Source organism: Denticeps clupeoides, chromosome 1, assembly GCF_900700375.1.
Source record: "Denticeps clupeoides chromosome 1, fDenClu1.1, whole genome shotgun sequence".
Classification (NCBI taxonomy): domain Eukaryota; kingdom Metazoa; phylum Chordata; class Actinopteri; order Clupeiformes; family Denticipitidae; genus Denticeps; species Denticeps clupeoides.
In genome coordinates, this window is record NC_041707.1 from 35,040,178 (window position 1) to 35,061,160 (window position 20,983).

Below are 20,983 nucleotides of genomic sequence, written 5' to 3' on the forward strand. Positions count from 1 at the left end.
CAACATAAAATGCCTTTCACCACAACATGGCAAATGCAATGAACTGGAAAACTTCATTTTTTTTCTTTTAGTGTTCATGGTTTGCCAGTCGGTTTGCTGAAAGTATAAAGCCAGTGATACATGTGGAAATGGCTCAGACAGACACAACGTTTTTTAAATTTTGGGTGATTCTCTGGAAAAATCAAATCAGAATGCTAAATAAAACATCATTTAATTTAAATGCACAGTGGGTATGAAAAGTATTCAGACCCCCTTAAATGTTTCACTCTTTGTTTTATTGCAGCAATTTGCTAAAATATAGATTTTTTAAGTTAATTTTTTCAATGTACATACCCTTTGCTCAGTATTAGAAGCAACCTTTTTTCGGAAGGATGAGACAAGTTTTTCCACACCTGGATTTGGGAATCTTCTGACATTCCTCCTTGCAGATCCTCTCTGTTGGACGGTAAACATTGGTGGACACTAAGCCAGGGCTCTCATTCATCTTTCCCTCAATTGCAACTAGTCGTCCTGTCCCTGAAGCTGCAAAACACCCCCACAGCATGATGCTGCCACTACCATGCTTCACCGTTGAGACTGTATTGGACAGGCGATGAGCAGTGCCTGGTTTTCTCCACACATACCGCTTAGAATTAAGGCCAAAAAGTTCTATCTTATTTGTCACCATCTTGGACTCCATGCGGGCTTTGATGTCTTGCACTGAGGAGAGGCTTCCGTCGGGCCTCTTGTTACAGTATGGTATAAACAAAATCCCTAAACTTAGATTGTCTGACCGCTTCAGAAGCCAATTCACACAATCCCTGGTACAATAAAACATCCCAGGGCAGTACTTATGATAACAATAGCACAGTCCATCAACACTCCTGCCATGATTAATCGCATTGTTGTTTCTGGATCTCTTGCTGTTAACGCCCGTGGCACTGTTGTCACGGATGCGGTTGCCTGGCCACAGTCGGATCAGGCCGACGCGTGTCCATCAGCAGCGAAAAAAAAAAGCGAGCTAAAGAAAACAGTGACCATCACAGCTGCTCTTTCACCTGCTCTGGCGCACTGTCAGGGCACACAAACACAGATGCACACACTGTTCCATCTGGTTCAACACCTCAGCAGGCTGAACAAAGAGCACACACCTATACACACACACAGATTTGGTCTGGTTCAGTTCCCCAGCTGCCTACAGCAAGAATGCACATATGTACACACGCATGATGTTCCTACACATGCACACTCATTAAAGCATCATTTCCTCTGAAATTACTCCAAAGCTTCTGACACCCATCTGTTCAGAATTTTTGTATGATATATATATAATATTAATATAATATTAATTACATAGATAATTTTATATTCAGTCATTTGAATAAGCTACATAAAAAAATGCTTTTGGAATTATAGCAATTTGAAATCCTTTTATTCATTTATTTTTTTGGTGGGGTTTCCACAGTAGGGTTCAGATTTGTGAATGGCTTAACATTTGATGAATATATTAACATTTACAAAAACAAAGCATGAAACAGCTAACGACTTCTGGCATCCAAGTCGCACTGATACTGGGATCAGTCAAGGCCTGCATTGCAGTCGGGTAATTTCATTTGGAACATCTACTCTGTGGCATCTGTGCCATTTGCTGAAACGTAAACAGCACGTCGAGTCGGGCGCGTTTCGGTGCTGTGTGTCATTGTGTGCTGGAATGCCTGTTCACCCGCCACAGCTGTTGCCGTGGCACGCGGTCCTCTGCAGGCACACACCCACATAGCGTCTGGATAGGTGCTGTTTGAAGGCATATTGGCATTTTATCAGAAAATGTGTGTGTGTTTGTGTGCTTGGGGGTGGAAGTGTGTGGTACAAACACACACACACACACACACACATATATACATCTGATCACCGATTCAATAAAACTCATGTGCGCTGCAGGTCCCTGTGTGTGTGTAAGAGTTGATGACAGGCATGTATCAGTCTATCTGAGTGTGTGTGTGTGTGTGTAAGAGTGTGTGTGTGTAATTAAATGCAGACCTCTCCCCTATCTCCTCCTCCAGCACCGCGCCTGTGACGCACGAGCTGGCTGCGCAGAGTGAGTCATACTGCCCTCAGGGATCCACACCCCTCCTTTCCTCCCTCCCTCCCTCCCTCTCTTTCTTTCGCTCTCTCACTCCACCTCGCACACCCTTTGTCTGTTTTTCTGTATGTTTCTTCATTTTGCCCCTTATACCCCCCCCCCTGCCGCCGCCTTCTTTTCTATTTCAAAATTGGCCCTTTTTTCCCCTCTACTTTTCTGTTTCATTTCATGTTTTGACATTCGCTCACTCTCTTCCCTTTGCAGTGACCCATCTATCATGTGCCGATCTTTTTTTAAATTATTTTTTTTTATTTCGTTCTCACTTGAGCCAACGAGTTGCTACTTAACCCCGATTAGCTAAAATGTCCGCAGAAGCATGCATGCCTACCGGCGATGCCATCGGCCCTGGCACCGGCGCTTGGAGTCCCGCACGAAACCCCACGCAGGAGCATATTCCCCGGCCCCATGCAACACCCGGTGGCCGCCACAGAGACAACTCGCGATCGAGGACGTGCTGCTGGGCCCGCATGACACGCACGTGCCATAGCAAGAGCAGATGACGGACGGTGATCGAACGTGACGGCCACACACTTCCATTCGCGCACGGCCGCCAGATGGAGAGACGCAACGTGCAGGGCTGTAAAACATGAGTCTCCCCATTGCACTCGCATCGATATGTTGACATCACACAGAGCCTGAAATCTGAAATGGCACGGTTACACGCGTGTGCGAGCGCAGGGCAGCTAGAGGTGACAGTGACAAACGGCGCAGACCTCTTCTGGCACCGCGGTGGCCGTTTCTCTCTCCCTCCCCTGCTCCCTCCTTCCCTCTCCTCGCCCACGCGAGTGCAGTGGGGGGTGAAAGTGTGTGGGAGAGCGTCCGGCAGCTCCGCTGCACCAAACAAGGTGGTAAATTGTCAGGATCAATAACACCGGAATCCAAGCGGCCCTCGTCGACTGCCACACAGGAAGAGGAAAGGGGCATGCGGCATGAACATTTACAGCCACAATGCACGCCAGAAAGCCCATTAAATCATTTACTTTTAATAGCGGAGAGCATTTAAAGCTGTACGTGTCATTTTACTGTACGTGTCAATTTTTTCCTCATTTTTTGCAAAAAATCCCAAAAATAAAATTTATGTCTGTCAGTTTCAGTCAGTTGTGTTGCATTTTGTGTAGCACAAGTACGGATATATGACTGCATTGTACCGTGTGTGTGTGTGGGTGTTGGTGTGTGAGTGTGTGCCTGTATGGATTTGCCCCCGCCAGCCGTATTTATCTCTTTTCTGAATTACACTTCGCTTTTCATTCATCACTTCCACTACGCTCTGCTCCCCACCCACACTGTGCTTTCGTCACACTCCACAGAGTCCCCCCAAACCATCTCACACACACACACACACACACATTCTCAGATACTCCTTTCAATTTCAGCCTCTGCACTTTTTTCCACCATTTACATTCATCACTTTTCCAATCAAGCAAAAACGTGCACGGTCCGCTAAAAGTCACTGATCTTGCAGCAGATATGTCTATTGGATAATTTTTTTTTTTTTTAATGTAAAAAAAAATTCACAAAAGCACTTTAAGTTTTCTTTTGGACAACTTTGCTTTTTTTGATTGATCTGAAATTCAGTGGGAATAGAAGTTTGTACAAATTTGTATTGTCCTCATATGAAAGTATACATTTGTAACAATCATGTTGTTTTTATGTGTACCATTTTAACATAATACCATGTTCTTCAGACTACACAGATCTTTTAAAATAGATTAATATACATATTGAACAAGCCATTTTGTTGTGTAAATACTGTTGACAAATTGGGCAAATTTGCCTGTTTGCAAGTAAACAGTTCTGGCAAATTGCTTGTCAAGAATAGTTATTGAAGCACCCCTTTCTGTTTTAAATATGGTTCAGCAAGTACTTTTGAACATGCGGTGTGCATTTTAATGCAACTGTGGACGAAAAAAAAAAAAAAAAACCCACACTAGCTGATTACAGTATTCGGGTTCAGCTCCCAGCCCCCAACTGCTGTGAGGACCAATGAATAAAATCCCTTCAACATCAAATCAATAAAAAGTACTGCGACACCATTGTATCATATCTTGGCCTCCGGGGGTTAAAGCTATTGTGTTGTCAGCTTGGCAACTACTGATTGCAAGTCGCTCTGGATAAGGGCGTCTGCTAAATGCCATAATCAGTTTTCTTCTTGTCACCACCAGAACTGGGATGGCGGGGTGAGACTAGCGAAGGAGTGCACTCGATCCCAGTCTGCAGTGACGCATTGGACGCATCAGACACAATATAGACGGGAAACTCCACTTAGCCTGAAAGCCACCACAAGGTTAGCCTACAGGCAGGTTTCCGGGGGTCAAATGGTGGAGGAATGAGGACCTATTCATGTTTTTTTTGTTTTTCCTTCTTTCAATTGTAAGTCGACTGGAGCACCGGCACACACATACACAGAACACAGTCACATCTACGGACAGTTCAGAGTCACCAATTCACCTCATTTACATGATTTGGACAGAAGAATCCCATGCCAACATGAGGAGCGCATGCAAACAAGGTCCAAGTCGGGATTCGAACCCACAACCTTGGAGGTGTGAATTATAACCTGGTACGGTTTAGCTGAGTGCAGTTGAGACTGTTCAATCCAGCCAGGGAATCTTAAAATCGATCTGTATTGCGATGCAGTGCATCGATTCGGTGCAGAACATAATCGATTATATCATAATGACGTTTTTGACGATTTTCTGGAGGCTGCGTAAGTGCTGGGAGTGACTGTGGCGGCCTGATGTGAGTACTGCGTCACTCTAGGTAGGAGTTTCGCACCGTATGGCGCGACAGTTTTTCTGCTCGCTGCAGCAAATCAAAGCGTCCACACAGATGAAGGAGACTTTTCCTCTTGTGTTTGAAAGCGTCCGGGATGCATCGGCAATCCAGGCATTGCTAATCGTAATCGAATCGTGAGACCAGCGAAGGTCCACGCCGCTGCGGGGCAGTGGCCATGCCTAAAGGATCTTCCTGCCACGCATTCTTATTCCACTAATAGGAAGGAGGAGTCTCCTCAACATACACAAATGATCGATGAAGAACAGCAGGTTGGCTCAGCCGAGCATCTGGCTGTTTTTTTTTTTCACCAAAAAAAGGTGAAAGGTCATTACTCCCCTCACTAGTTCCTATTTTCCTAAGCGTCTCTTAATGACTTACTTTACTTGTGCGTCGCAGCGAATGCATCTCCATTTAAATGCTGCCGCGCACTGACATAACCACGGGATTCGCTTCCAACAGTAATGCAGTGTTAATTGCGCCCTGAATTAGAACGGAATAAGGGCAAGGAAGCAAGTGCTCTGTGTTTGTCCAGGCCCTTCCAGAAGTGCACACGCACACGCACACACACACACACACTCACACACCTTCGGGGATTAAAGCAATTGAACGGACGGTTATTATGAGTCATCCTGGCAAATCAAATAGTTAAACTGACCTTAAATTACTCCCCTATCTGCTGGTCCTCAGCAGATAACTGCTAACTATTCCAGCCGGGAGCACCATGTGTAAAAGCCTAGATTTCCCACCACCCACCAGTAAAAAGTGAGTGTGAAGGTTAAAGCCCACGCGCCCGTGCCTGTGATGAACTGTAAACTGCAGATGTGCTCCCCCCGCCCCCCCTTTCTTTCCTCCTCCTGAAATGAGAATGAAATGAGAACCAGCCTGCTGAGCCCGTGGCGTAGCTGCTGCTGGATTAATAGTTTGCACGGTAATCGGTTTTGTTGTGGAGGGATGAGGATGGGGGGGTGGGGGGGTCGCACTCCTGACACTTTTCTGCTTCGTGCCCTCCCACGCACAGAGGAAATCTCCGCGCTGCGCTTTTTGGGGAGGCGTGGTGTTGCCCGCAGTACATTTCCACAGTGAAGGGGATCCCTGCAACAAAACCAAAAAAAAAAAAAAAAAAAAGTCCTTCCAGCTCAAACTTCAGAGGCTCCCACGGCTCCCACGGCGCCCCTGCGAAGGCGTGGGATCGATCGCAGGGAATCCCTCCTCATTAACCCCTCTGTGTCCGGGGTTGCCAGGTCCGCCGACTGTGGCTGCGTTTCACTGGCGAGGTTCTGGCGGTGTTTTAATGTGTGAAATACCTCAACGGAGCAAGCGGCGAGTTACGTGTAGTCCCAGGTTCTCACAATGCTGCATGTAGGTTTGAGTAAATATGCTAAATATGGGAGTGGTAGTAGCCTAGTGGGTAACATACTCGCCTATGAACCAGAAGACCCAGGTTCAAATCCCGCTTACTACCAACGTGTCCCTGAGCAAGACAGGGGGGGACTGTCCCTGTAACTACTGATTGTAAGTCGCTCTGTATAAGGGCGTCTAATAAATGCCGTCAATGTAAAAATGTAAATGTAAATGCACAATTCCTCGTGTATAACGACGCTCCAGTGTGTCGGTATTTTCCTATCTATAGCCGATTAAATTGACTGAAATTCCATACCTACACGCTGCTTAATACTGCGAGTCTGAAAACAAGAGGGTTTTTTTTACAGCATTTATCAGACGCCCTTATCCAGAGCGACTTACCATCAGTAGTCACAGGGACAGCCCCCCCCCCGGAGCAACTTAAGTGTCTTGCTCAGGGACACAATGGTAGTAAGTGGGATTCGAACCTGGGTCTTCTGGTTCATATGCGAGTGTGTTACCCACTAGGCTATTACCATCCAGTACAACGCAATGTACTATACTACACGTTTAAAGACTATGGTTGACAACCTTTTGCAGCAACGTCGTGATATTTGGCGACTAAGGAGGTTAAGTTACTTTCCCTGCGCCAACTGAGCTTGTCCGGAAGTGACGTATGATGGCGGGTTAAGTGAAGCGACCACGTGGGGTTTAATAACGAGGTTAATTAGCAGCCGAGTATGAATTGGCGTCTGAAGGTTTATGATGAACGAATATCTATAAAAAAAAAAACAACTCGGTCACGAATCGACCCAAAACGATTCCGATTCGCTGGTTGGTTGGTTGGACGTTCGTCTTTTGTTGAAAACTCGGGGCCGATGAAGGCAGCCAACAACAGCCGCCTCGGCCATTAAAGCGAGAACCGCGAGAAGACGCCTCTTCCTCCCGGAGACATCAGCTGCGGAAACAGACGATTCCTCAAAAACGCATTAGCGTCGAAACTAATGACGCCGAGTAAATGAATACGGAGTCGAGCGGATGGCGGCGCAGAGTTGCCCCGCGGCCCCCACCCCTCCTCCGTCGCGGAGGACCGCCGCGCCGCTGCTTCTTTTTATGAATGAACCGCGGCCGGGCCCCGTCACGCGTGTCGCCTGCTCCGCGCTGCGCTTTACTGGAGCCCGCGGGGCGCGACCGAGAGGCAATTCCACGCGAGCTCCCGCATCAAGGCTTAACAAAGCACCCACGGCAAGCTAAACAGTAATAATACGATAAAAAAAAAAAAAGTGACTATCGTCGTTAGAGAAATTATAAAAGCATATAAAAGGGACTCCTGGCTCTCCAGCTCTCCATGCGCGCACGCAGCGACACACCGATGCAGACGCTACCGTGCGCCACATTTCCTTATTTTTTAATTAATTGAATCTATTTATTGGATTGCGGGTGTGTATTTTTTTTTATTTTTTATTCGTCTACCCGCAGCTAAAACGTGAGCTTTGACATTTACTGGGGTAATGCGTTATGGAAATGAGACGGAGCAACAACAAAAAAACGCAGAACCTTTACAAGATCGACGCCGTAAATAAATAAATGAAAGGTCTATGAATGGAACATATTTGACAAGTTAATGTCTATTGACGTTCAAAGACACGGTGACATTTTACGGGCCAACGCTCGTATTACGGTGCGGGCCTCATGCTGCATAAGTGTTTTTCACTGGATGCATTCACCATTGGTGATGCGTCAAATATTAAAATAATGAAAGGGGGGGTGGGGGTGCACAAATTCCACTGCACTCCACTGAAAAGATGCAAATTCCCGCTTTCACGCGTCACGCTAGTCAGCAGCCGGTTTATTGTCGCCGCAGTGGTAACGTCGGTGTTGCGTGGGGTCACAGATACAATTCTGTGGTCAGAGGACAGCCGTGGCTGAAGAGCACCAGGTCGCGTCTTCTCTAGGACGTGACGCAGGAGCGCGGACCCTCCACGCGAGAGAATAGGGGACGCGTCTCTAATAAAGTGGCCAGCGTTTCGGACACGGAGCCACGCAAGAACGTCGAGCGAGACATCGAGGTGACATTGTCGTCCCCGTCTTGTGACACCTCGTCCCTTTCATGCCCCCCCACCCCCGACTGCTGCGGTGCGCTCCGTGATGGCTCCCCCCCCCCCCTCCCCGTCTCTGTAGAGAGAGAGAGAGAGAGAGAGAGAGAGGAAAGGAAGGGGCAAAAAAAACTACTATTTCATTCATCCTGCTTCCGTTCATTCATCTGAGCACTGCAGCGTGGCGAGCGCCCGGGCCTCGATCGACCAGCGAATTCTTATCAATGGAGAGCGGCTTACGTCAATGGGCGGCGCTGACGCGCGGGTCACGTGGCCAGAGGAGGGCCGATATAAAAGCGGGCGGCGCCGGCCGAGGTGCTGAAAATATCTCCGGAGCGCCGAGCGGGCTTCCCGGCAGCAGCGGCAGCGGCAGCGGCGGCAGCAGCGAGCGAGAATCCGCGCGTAAAGTTGCGGAACACGGCGCTCCCCGAGCCCCCGGTAAGCAGCGTCTCCCCGGTCAGTCAGACAATGGAACTAAATAAAAGGAACAAAAATATGTTTTAACGAGTTGAACGTCTTGCTAGATTAAACAGTTTCTTCTGTCTTTTGCACTTGAAATTGTTTTTATTTTATTTTTATTTTTTGGGGCTCATTATGAATATGATTCATGGTCAGTGGTTTTAAATGTATACTGGATATTATATGCATGCTTCCATAGTCAGGAAATAAGTTGCGTTGATGCTCTTGATGACCTTTGCTAATAAGCCTCATCATCGTCACATCATCACTCCGCCCCCGTACCTTCATCATTGTCCCCGCTTGTCACCACGTCGTCCGTGACGCTGGAAATATCGGAAATGACTTTTGTGAAGTAACATATGTCTGATTATTATGGTTTTATAAGGGTCTCGACACGATGCGCCGCGAGGCACGTTCTCCTGGTTTTAATGGGTATTGCCTGAGATCAGTGTCGGGAGGAGATTACTTGTGAAAAGAGGATTACCAAATTTAATGTACTTGGGAGTTGGGTCTTTACAGACTGCATGTTGCTCTAATGCAGCCAAGAGCTAATCTAGAACTCAAACGTTTGTAGAAAAAACCAAAATGTCATCGTATTTCATTCAATTCTCCTTAAAGACCGACCAGCGGTTTTGGTTTGGTCCTTTGAGTAAGTTTTTTTTTGCTGTTGTTGTTGCCCACGCCCACGCTGTCTGGTGGCAACGCCACCTTCGCGCATCTCTCCGCGTGTGCGCACCGTCACGTGCAAGAAAAGGGCTTAAAGTTGCGAGCTCGCGAGCCAATTAAGCGCCCATTAGTCAAGTCGCTTGGAGGCGCATGCGCGACAGCGTCAACGATAATTCAGCACAAGGTTTCAGCTTTCCGGTACACGAGAGGGGGGGCAAAAATATATTAAACATTAACAACATAAAAAAAAAGAAAAACCCTGCGTAATATTGCACGGGTCCGCGTGAGACATGGACTTCTGAAGGGGACATGTCTCAGGAGCTCGGCTGAACTGAGATCAGGGGGGTGCAAAGGCAAGCCAGTATCATATCAATATGATCATACTGTCCACAAGATTAAGAAGAAGTAAAATCGAATTATTCCCTGACGCTCACATGTCCAGTGTAGGTACTTGCGTTGGAGGAACAAGGTGCTTCTATGCTTCTATGTTCATGGTTACTGGACCACACCCCATAAGACCTGGAGATGCTGTAGATGTGTAAATCATAATGTAACCCTTCATTCAAATTATTACACTAGTCCATTTTTGCAACAAATGTATTATGCAGTGTCCCGTCCTGTAATTTGTTTTAAGCGAATGATTCACTGTGACCGGCTGGCTTACGCTGCCCTTGTATGACACTTGCCCTAAATGTCTTGTTTTTTTCTGCACACAACATATATATTCTTCCATTTAGGCATTCTTCTTAAAAATATATGTTTTTGTCTCGTTCTGAACTGGCGTATTCTCTTTTGTCCCACCCACCCCCCACTCACTCTCTCTGGCAGGCACACCACTTTCTCCGCGATTCTACTTGACCCGCACGGTCATGATCCGGTGCCAACTCGCCACAAGTGCCCCCACTACGTTCCTGCTCATCCTTTTCAGCCTCTCAGTTGAGTCCACGTCAAGCGTCCCCGTCAGCCCAGAGAGACAGACAGTCGGCAATCACAATGGGCTTTCCTCCCCCGAGCTTTCACGGCCACTCCCCACAGTCACGGAGGAGGCTCAGCAGGGGCTGCAGAACAAAAAACAGGAGGAGGAGGAGGATGAACTCTTTAAAGACGTGGATCCCAAAACCCTAGCGGCCATCCTGCTGGACGCTCTCAATAAGCCACAAGGTGTAAAGAAGAGCGCAGGAGGTGGAGAGGACGGGGTGGAGGGCAAGGGTGCTGACAGTGACAGAGAGCGGAGGGAGGAGCTGGAGCTGATGATGGCTGCGGCCGCAGCCAAAGGGAGGGAGGAGCGAGAGAGGGAGGAGGAAGAGGAGAAGAAGAAGGAGGAGGAGGAGGAAGAGCGCCTGACGGAGAAAGTGACGAGTCGCACCACCAGTCAGACGGTGCCGGTGAAAGAGCAACCAGTGGTCGAGGAGCAAAAGGATGCCAAACAGGAGGCGGAACCAGAGACAAGAGAGGAAGAAGGGGAGGAGGAGCAGCTGAGTCCAGACGAGGTGAAGAACCTACAGACCATGCTGGAGCAACTGCAAAGCCTCAGCACTGCCACCAAGAGAGAGAGAGCGGACTCCACGGGCCCGAGGGAAAGTCGGGGTTTCCTCGAAGAGAGCGACGACTACTTGGACAACGAGATCAAGCCTACGTTCAGGGGCTACAACCTGGCGCTGTCCAAGAAAAAGATGAAATGGCAGAAGGAGCAGGAGAAGGAGAAGAGCCGGCCATTGTACCGGGGTGGCAACTTCATGGACGATTTTAATGACAATCTCACAGACCAGCCCGAGAATGAAGAAGAGCAAGATGACGATGACGAGGAGGAGCAGGAGGAGGCTCAGAGTCCAGAGGAGGAGGAGGCACGGGCCAAGGCAGAGCAGGAGGAGGTGAGGAGACAGGCGGCGGAGGCCCAGAGAGCCAAAGCGGAGGAGGAGAAACTGGCGGACATTGCGTCAGACATGCTTCTGCAGTACATGGGGAAGCAGGACAATAAAAATAGCAAGAAGAACTCGCTGGGAATGAACGCGGCGGAGGACAAGCGCTCCGACGAGGAGGAGGACGCTGACGACGACGACATTGACCCACAAACCATCGACAAGCTGATCGAAATTTCCAGCAAGCTGCATCTCCCGGCCGATGACGTGGTAGATATCATCAGTGATGTTGAGAAAAAGAAGAAGAAAGACGCCCCCGAGACATTTTCGTGGCAACTGCCCCTTGTCCCGCCTGTGGCCCCAGCACCCGTGACGCCGGTGTCCCGTAACCCCCCTCCGATCAAGTCCCCACCGATGTCCAGCCCGTTCAAATCCTGGTTCAAAGACAAAGGCGCTGTGAAGCCCAGCAAGCAGGAATTCTGGTTGAAACCACAGCGGCAGCCCTTTCGGCCCTACCCCTCCTACCCGTTTTATCAAAACCCTACAGGGGCTACTACCCCATTTACTTCCCCCCGCCCAATCCCAAACCGCGCTTCTACGCCAAACCCTCCTACTCCCTCAACCAGCTGCTGGGCAACTCGCTGGACTACGACTTCGACTTCCCGCCCAAGCGCAGGTACCGTGCCTGGGCCCAGCCCCGTCTGCGCACCCCCCCCGCCCTGCGGAGGAACCTCTACTTCCCCAACTACGTGGTCCCTCAGCCCCGGACGTTCACCACCGTGCCCATGCCCAAGCCGCGCTCGCCTCCGCGTCGCCGGCCGGCCTTCTACTATCCGCCCCCAGCGCCTGTAGTCCCGCAGGGGCCAGACTACTACGGCCCCATGCGTCCGTCCCCGCAGGGCAGCGATGAAGAGCTGGAGAACTTCATCGAGAAGGTCTTCCTGAAACGTCCCAGGATGTTTCAGTGAAGGCGGACCGCCTTCACTGAGAGAGAGAGAGAGAGAGAGAAGGATGAGGAGGAGGAGAGGGGAGAGAGAAGAAACTTGAAGAGAAGGGCAGATGAAGAAATTGACGACTGTTTCCCCCCCTACAATTTGATTTGTTTGAGGAAATTCCAGAGTTTCTTTTAGCCCCACCCCCCAACCCCACCCTGTTTGTTGACTTGAACATTTTGAAACAGACGGGACACAATCTGTGTGGTGAGTAGAACTGTCAATCGAACGATCGTTTACTCCTAATTCACCCTCACCGGAGTACATGTTCATCTCACTGAACCCAAATCCCTCTCCCTCTCCAGGAAGAAGGACGAGGAAGATGGAGAACTCTTTGGTCAGATGGATGAGAGCTGCACGAAAGGGTACCCGCAAAAAAAAAAGTACGAAAATTTGTCATCGCGTCCCTGCTCTTGCCATGACCGTGAGACACTGTAAGAAAAGAGCGACACCCATTTTGCATCCTTCAGCTTGCCAGCCATCGGTCTTCAGCAACTGCAGTCCTCCAAGATGGAGTCCAGACATGTTCTGCATGGTGTTTAAAGACTAGCCATCAACCACCAAGCAAATCCCCAGAACAGTAAGCCTTATCTGTCAGTAGTTTTTTTTTTTTTTTTTTTTATCATCTTCTTGTGTGGTCATCATTTGATTATATATATATTTTTAATACACGTAAAAATCAAGTCAGTGGGGTAAAAAGGTAACGCTTACAGAAGTGGTTCACAAGCCATAGACGCCGTTCATGTAAGTGCAACATTAACATAAAAAAAAAAAAGAGAAGAAAATGAAGAGAAAGGTGCCATACCGTGGAAAAGATTCGTCGTTTCCACACACACCACGATGTATTTTTTGCTCCAGCTACTCCTGAGGCCCTGAGAATACTGCTCTCATGTTTACTATTTGAGTGTCGGACTAGCACTCTGTTTTGTACATAGAAAGTCTCTTTTTTATTTTAGAACACATTATTGATTTCATATTTTAATATCAACTTACTGTTATGTTTTTCTAAATATCGAAAAAAAAAAATGTAATATAAAATGACATTCATACATTCCAAAATGTTTGTAAAGAAATTGAACAATTTCACAGAAGCTCTTTAAACTAGTGGACACAAGCTTATTGCCTTACCATGACACTTCTCCCCCTTTTTATGAAGATCCGCCTCACTTTCAGCAGGGTCAGACTCAGAATGTCCCAAATCTGTCTGCATGCGCAAATTCCAGCCGGTACCAAAACAGCCAACAAAACCCGAAACTCTAAAATCTTTCGCGGTTTTCACTTCCAGAGATGCCAAAATGTTTCGATCTGGACCCAAATTTGATTGAGGCTAAATCCAAGGTTCCACTTTGACAGTTATTGAGGCTCGTCAATAATGAAGATAAGGTTGTCTTGATGTTTTGCTCATAAGCGGATTAAAATCTGTTTGTTAGATTTAGAAAGGCACATCTACACGTAATCTGTCACGTATGCCTCGTGTCAGTAATCAGCCTAACCGGTAGTCCTCATACACCAAGCATCCGATCAAGATCCAGCTTTGACAATCTTCCAAGTGAAATCAGTGACCGTGTCCATGCTGTTAATGTATAAGCCTGAAACCCGCAGAGCAGACGGAACTCGACATGCTCCATTTTGTTCAGTCGACTCGACTCAACTCACTGGTCTCACTGCATCTGGTGTAAAAAAAAAAAAAAGAAAAAAAAAAAAAGAATTTAGGTTCAGTCAGTAGAGTGCAGTTCAAAGGTCACCACCCCATCTAACTCAACTCTCAAGTGCCCGAAGTGTGTGATTTCTTATCTGTCTGGAAACAGAGTGGTACTGAAAAAAAAGAGAAAAAGAAAAAAAAAAAAGACGTGGTGAAAAAGTGTAGTGTGTTCTAATTATTTTAAGAGATTTTTTGGATTCTAAAGAGAAGGACGGGAGACTGAGAGGGTGAGAGCGAACGAGGGACAAAGAGGGGATGGACTGAAGCAGGAAAGAGGGAAGTGTCTGCACGTTTCTGTGTATTTGCATCTAAAATTGTGTTGCTTCTTTGAAGACATTGTGAGCATTGAGAAAAAGTATAAAAAAAAAAAAACAACAACTAGAAGACAATTAATAGCGTACCTAAGTAAAAACCTGTCGAGTCTTGTATGAAGAATCTCATGTTGTTTATGTCATTTCTAGATGTACCATGTACGTACCGTAATAAACATGCGTTTGCTGGATGTAAATAATCGCATGTTGATGACTAGTTTTGCTACACAGAGAACAATGAATAAAATTAACTATTTTTTATTAAGATTGCTTTTTTTAATTGCTTCCTGGGAAACACGTGCTTGTTTTCTTTCCATCGCATCATACTCACTAAGAGGCTAAAGCGAGGTAGAGTGCAGCACTCGGCCTTCGAAGGTATAGATCTGCAAGTGCGTAAAATCGCACAAGCTTGAACAACAGCTCGCTGATCAATATAAATGTAAACACACCCTTGCGTCATTTTTACTTGCTTTTTGAAGAGCAATCGTTGGCCCCCGTTCAGTCGATTGCTTGACGCTCGCTGCAATTCCAACAGGTGTCAGGCCACATGAAGGGCCCTTGAAGGACGGTCGTTTGAGAGGAAGTGGGTTCCGGAGCGGTTCTGCTCAGCTAAAGAACCTCCTGCCATCCTCTTACAATGGAGCTGTTAGACCCCGCAAACACGAGCAAATCAATGCCAGTTCACTAATTGCACACCATTGTGGGCTTTCTTCTCCCTCGTTAGTTGCTTTGATATCCCTTACCACACACACACACACACACACACACCAGGAAAGGCATGTATCACAGCGAGGGAGACAATCAGAGGTTAAAGTGAAGATCAGAAGAAAAGCTGAACACTGACAGAGGGGAGCACAGCTTTATGGGGGGGGGGGGGGGGGGGGGGGTGTTCATATGCAGAAGCCGCGAGAACCGCAGCGGTCGAATCAATCACTGATATCAAGGAAAAGGGCTGTCAGGTCCCGCCTCACACACAACATATAAAGTGGTGTAAAAAAAAAGCGCCTTTTACCTTACAGATCGTTTCCATGGTGCTCTGTGGCAGCAACCTCCAGTTTTAGCTGTGAATATACAGCGAGATATAGCTGTATACATTGAAGCATGGTTATTACTTGCCAACAATGTTCAGCTGTATAAATTTTTTTTTTAAAGCTTTAGAATCAAGTATTTTTTTCAAAGTTAGCGACAAACATCAAGGGTGACGTGAACGGTCAGTTACTTCTGGGAGCCGCCTCCTACCAATGTGCATGCTGGCTGCTTCTTTAAGTGAGTAAATGCTGTGTTTGGTGCATATTTTTTGTACAGTGCGCTCCTTCACACCGACAAAACAAAAGGTCTTCGCTTGATCTCGCCGAAGATGGAAAATGGCCTTCCAGGCAAACCGGCGTGCGGTGAGTCACCGGGAAAAATGGGTTCACGCCATCGGAGCGAGCAACACAAAGTCACCTCGCAAGCAGGCGAGCAGGAAGGCGCTGAGAAGAAAGCGAGGGGAGTCAGAGGGGAAAAGGGGAAAGACCTTAGAAGAAAGAAAGCCCCGGGAAAAAAGAATGACAGATGGAGAGAAAAAAAAAGGCAGAGGGAGGAGGTACAAATTGGGGAAGAAAGACAGACAGGGAGTAGATAAGGGCAGATAAAAGCCCAGGTTGATGTGTGTGAGAGAGAGAGCGGGAGAGTGAGAGCAGATAAGAGAAAGGAGAGGGGGGTTGATGAGAGGAGCACAGCCCACGGTGCGGTGAATCATGAGTCACATGGCTGAGGTGTGAGTCATCTCTACGGCAGAACCCCCCCCCCAACACACACACACACACACACACTTTCACATCCACTAATGCAGGAACTGTTGCTGTACAGAGTACCTGTCAAATTCACTCGCCAAGTACCCAACTGGAATGTACGAATGCACACAGGACACAGTAGCCGCGCTGACATGGTGGCAAACACAGCTCTCACAGTACCTGTTACATGCCAACTAATACACACCATCTGATCCACACACACGAGCCAGCGAGAGCCCCGGTGTCGTCAAACACGAGCTCCCCCTTTCAATAAATAATGGAGGCGACGTCGCCAAACACAATCAGAGCAAAACTCCGGAATACAATCAAAGGGCGCTTTTGTGCTCCATATCAAATCGATCCGGTCCAACAATACAGTGCCTGACTCAAAGCCCAGCGCCCTATATGGAAAGCTTAATGAGGGAGCCCACAGAAAGCCCACACACACTGAGTCAGATTGCATGATGTCAGCCAAGAGAACATCTACAGTATGGCCAAAAGCTAATTATTTATGCCCTGTAATGGTGCAGCAGGGAGTAGGTAGCAAGCGAGAGGGATATTAAGAGCAAGAAAGTGAGCGAGTGAGATGGAGAGAGAGAGAGAGAGAGAGAGAGAGGGAGAGATGCACGCACGCCAACTTCACAGTCAGAATGCATGCAGAGGCGGCAGTCCATAAAGATAAAGCGTTCGCAGGCTGTGAAAAAAAAATGTCATTAAAAATGCATGACAAGAGTTTGGAGGAAAAGGTCGACCCATGTGAGCGAGAAATACGCAGAGGAGCTTGGCAGCACTTCAGACCTCCGTTGGTGGTTTGCTGAATGGCCAACTTATGGCGGAGGACCAGAGAAAACACTCATACATAGATGGATGAGGACAAGAAGATGGACTGCCCTGCCAAAAAACGGTCACCACCATGGTTCAATTAATTAGTAAATCAATGCATTGATTTATATGTTTCAGCTTGTTGAGCATTAGTTCATTTTAATTGATGCAGTGAATGCCTTATAATTTTTGAAGCACCCATAGTTATGAGTGATGTCACTGCGTCTCAGAAGGTTTAAATTATTGACCTGCCTCACCTCAACCAGATCACTGAAATGACTAAAATCGTGTCAGGTTGGAAGGTTGATGGAGAACAATCATCCCAGCGTCTGGAAAACAACCGTGATCAGACACAATTGGCAGGAGCACACACAGCTCTGCTTAATATGAAGGGTAAATGCATTTTCACACACACTGTGCAACAAGAACAGTTGCATGACCAATAAAAAATGGGCAAATCAGGGTAAGAAGGAAAGAGTGTCAAGCATCATGCGTAATCCCAACCATACAAGACTGTGGGGGCAGTGTCATGATCTGGGGTTGCTTCAGTTGCTCAGGTCTGACTTCAGCAACATTACATGGTTAAAAAATGCATTACGTGGTTAAAAAAATGTTTGCAGAATAGAGTGAATAATCACGAATAAACAGATTCTTTCTTTCCTGATGATGCATAAATGTGTTAAGATGACAATACCAGGATTCATGGAATCATTCTTTTGGAATGTGCCGGTAAACACTTTACACAGTGACTTGTCCATCATTAAACACAACATTTCATTGTGAAATTGATACAGCAGGCATACATTTATATACATGAACACAAATGCACACAATCAGGAAGTTAGGGAGACCCCATAGAAAATATGGAACACGGACCAGAGCCGCCTTATCAGTCGGGTTCTGGGCAGTGTATTTGTCATAGTGAGTATCGCAGGTGCAGCAGGCTGAGAACTATGTGTATTAATGCATCTAGATACAATTCCATCCCCTGGTGATCTGGTTGAGACAGGGGGGTCAGCCGTGGGGGAGCACTGCACTGATGAGGAGATCAATTTCCATTTCTATCGTACAGGTAAGGGGGTAAATCGGCAGCTTGGTCCTTGTTGAAGACTGTTTCCAGGTCGTGGTAGCAGGCTGGAACTCCAGACAGGTTGGTTCCAGGGTGACAGGGGCTTGGCTTTGTGTGACTGGGCATAGACCATGGCATGAGGCCTAGACAGACTGCACCAATCTCTGTGATGGGAGGACTAATGTCAGGTAGCACTGGGGGCATGGGCTGATGTTCATGACAATCTTCTCCCCATTTCAGAATGGTTCCGATGCTCCAAGAGGATGTGAGGTTTGTGGAGAGTGAGCCATGGATAACCCAGCAGCAGGGGGTCATGTGAGGTGACCATGAGAAAGAAAGATAGCCTCTTCATGGGATAGGCTAACGAGCTGTGCAACAATATATGTGCCCAGACCCCAGGGGGTGCTTGTCCAACCCCATGATGGCTCGAGGCAGGTTACAGCGCAGGACAGGGAGGCAGACGCAGCCATATCTTAGTCCATGAGGTTTATGCGGCCACCAAATCAAGAAGGGCAAGCTCCTGGTGTTCACATGAGGGACAGTTCCCCCAGAGAGAACTGAAAGGGGGTTCAGGGCTCACCAGGGGAGCTTGTGAGTGGAAGTGTCTTCTGGCTGTTGTGGAGCTGCTGGGCAGTCGGTGCTGAAATGATTCTCACCCCCACAGTCGAAGCAGAGCCCCTCTTCCTCCCTCCCCGAGCTCATCCAAGCTGCATGGGCTCCTCCGCTGCCGAGGGGTGGTGTTCAGGGCCGTGGGTTGGAGACGGATGAGGTGGGGGGTGGTGCTGTCATCACTCCATCTCAACAGAGGTGGCGAATGTGATTACGCTATGCATTAAAGGACCTGCGAGAGCCCTGCGCAGTCTAGAGCAAGAGGAGCAGTCTGCAATGTGTAAGAAAACCCCGGCACCACACCACGATGCGGCCATAGAGCGGGGGCAGGGCTAAGCTGGCGAGGCTGAGGGGTCGTGCGGGGGTCAGCGATGCAGCGGCAGTAGCAAATGGAACCGGGTGGAAATCTCTGAGCTTGCTATTGTTGCAGCTGGGTCTGCTGCTGCTGCCACAGTGTGGCGAGCGACTGGTTGATGGCGTCAGGGAGGGCATGCGCCCCACTGCACCCGGTGCTGGCTTGCTTTTGCTGTCATGGGGATGGCTGGGGGGTGCATTTGCAGACCCAGCAGGGGAGAAGGGGAAGGCTTTACAGTAGCTGCTGGTAACGGGAGCAGAGCTTGCTTGAGAATCGTCTTTGGTCCAAAGTTGGCAACAGGAGGGCATAAGTCAGACTGGGAGCAGGGAGGGCACAGGCAAGTTATCGAGGTTTAACAATAACAGACAAGGGCAATCCATAGTAGTCAGGAACGCAGCAATGGTTGACATGCGGTTTACTAGTGAAGAGCAGGTGAGGAAGCTGTAGAAAGATCAAGTGTTTATAGTGGAGACTGTCTTCTTCACTTGCATCCGGGTGCACCCCCTGCTGGTGTGGAGTATTTTATTATAATATATAGTTATTGCAGGGCAGTGTACGGTCTGATCCCAGCACATTTGAGCTGTACATTGGAAAACAGTTGGATATAAAGTTAGAATTGGGACATTGTCATTGAAAAGTAGCGCCCCTGCTGTGCACCCACTTCCCATGTGTTTCAATGTACAGGGTGGGTCATTTATATGGATGCACCTTAATAAAATGTGAATGGCTGGTGACATTGAACACATTTTATAAGTGGTCAGAAACTTGTAAATAAAGTTACGTTAAAAAACCAACACCATTGTTTTTCTTGTGAAATTACCAATAAATTTGATGTGTCACATGACCCTCTTCCTATTGAAAAAACTAAAGTTGGATCCAATGGCCGACTTCAAAATGGTCACCACCCATCTTGAAAAGTTTGCCCCCTCACATATACTAATTTGCCACAAACAGGACATTAATATATATATAATATTTATTAAGGTGTATCCATATAAATGGCCGACCCTGTAGAGTATTTTCCCCCACTTTTTCACCTAAACTTTTTTTTACATAGTGCATCTTAATTCTTTTTTTTTTGGATGAGACTGGCTGCAGTAAGGGTGAGGCTAATAAATGAGTAGGTTCACCTGGCACTGAATCATGTCTGTACTCTGCAGACCCTGGTTCCAAATTTGACAACATTGCAGCGGTATGTTGGCTTCGTTTCAAAACCGGAAGCCAGTTGAGATATAGCATCCGTGCTTGCCTTAGGTGTAAGCAAGTGAACAATTTCAGACATCAATCATTCAATTCACTCATAGGCACGACTTCACTTGCTGACCAATACAGCCTGACAAAAATAGCTCCAAGGGTCCTGTCCAGACAGGCTGGTCTGGAGAAGTCTATGAAATGAATAAAAATGTAAACCATGCAGTTAATCACAGTAGAACACTCGTGCACGCCAATGTCAGGCAATCAAGAACTCTCAATGAGTTCCACAGATGTCACATGCAGCCATTTCAATGCCGCTTCAAGGACACTCCAGGCTGAGTCGAAGTCATCCAACTTGGCACCAAAGGAGAGGTGAAACATACCGCCCACAGCTCAGCAGGCCAACTTCCTGGACTGGGTTCAAGTCTGAGTTTGGACTACGCAGCATACAGACTTCCTGCCTTTTAAGGTCAAACTTGCAGACACCAGACAGCACAAGAGGCTGGTCCTGCTAAGGGACAGTCATCAGAGCTCACGTCAGGAAAGCAATTTTTAAAAATGCATCTGTAGAGACCACAAAGCACAGATGGCAATCACCTAATTTCTGAATATGATAAGCATAACTGTTTTTAAAAATAATTTTTGAGCAGGTGACAGTTAAAATATTGTTAATTATAATGACAGTTATTGTAATTATATTGTGCATGAACAATCACAGTTAGAATATATATTGCTGCTTGTCGTGTGTGTGTATTGTCTGCAATAGAAAAATCACAATTATACATCCTATTAATTCACATTTATAGTGCACTGTCATATCAGTAAAAAAAAACAAAAAA

At 47.3% G+C, this 20,983-nt stretch overlaps 1 protein-coding gene across 1 annotated transcript; it reads left to right on the plus strand.

The window, feature by feature from the left end:
* The first annotated feature begins 8,540 nt into the window (after window positions 1-8,540).
* vgf (VGF nerve growth factor inducible) lies at window positions 8,541-14,585 on the plus strand. The gene is given in 3 exon segments (XM_028982170.1): window positions 8,541-8,769; window positions 10,285-11,847; window positions 11,850-14,585. Coding segments are annotated over 3 exon segments (2,211 nt in total). The 5' UTR covers window positions 8,541-8,555; the 3' UTR covers window positions 12,284-14,585.
* Window positions 14,586-20,983: the final 6,398 nt, after the last annotated feature.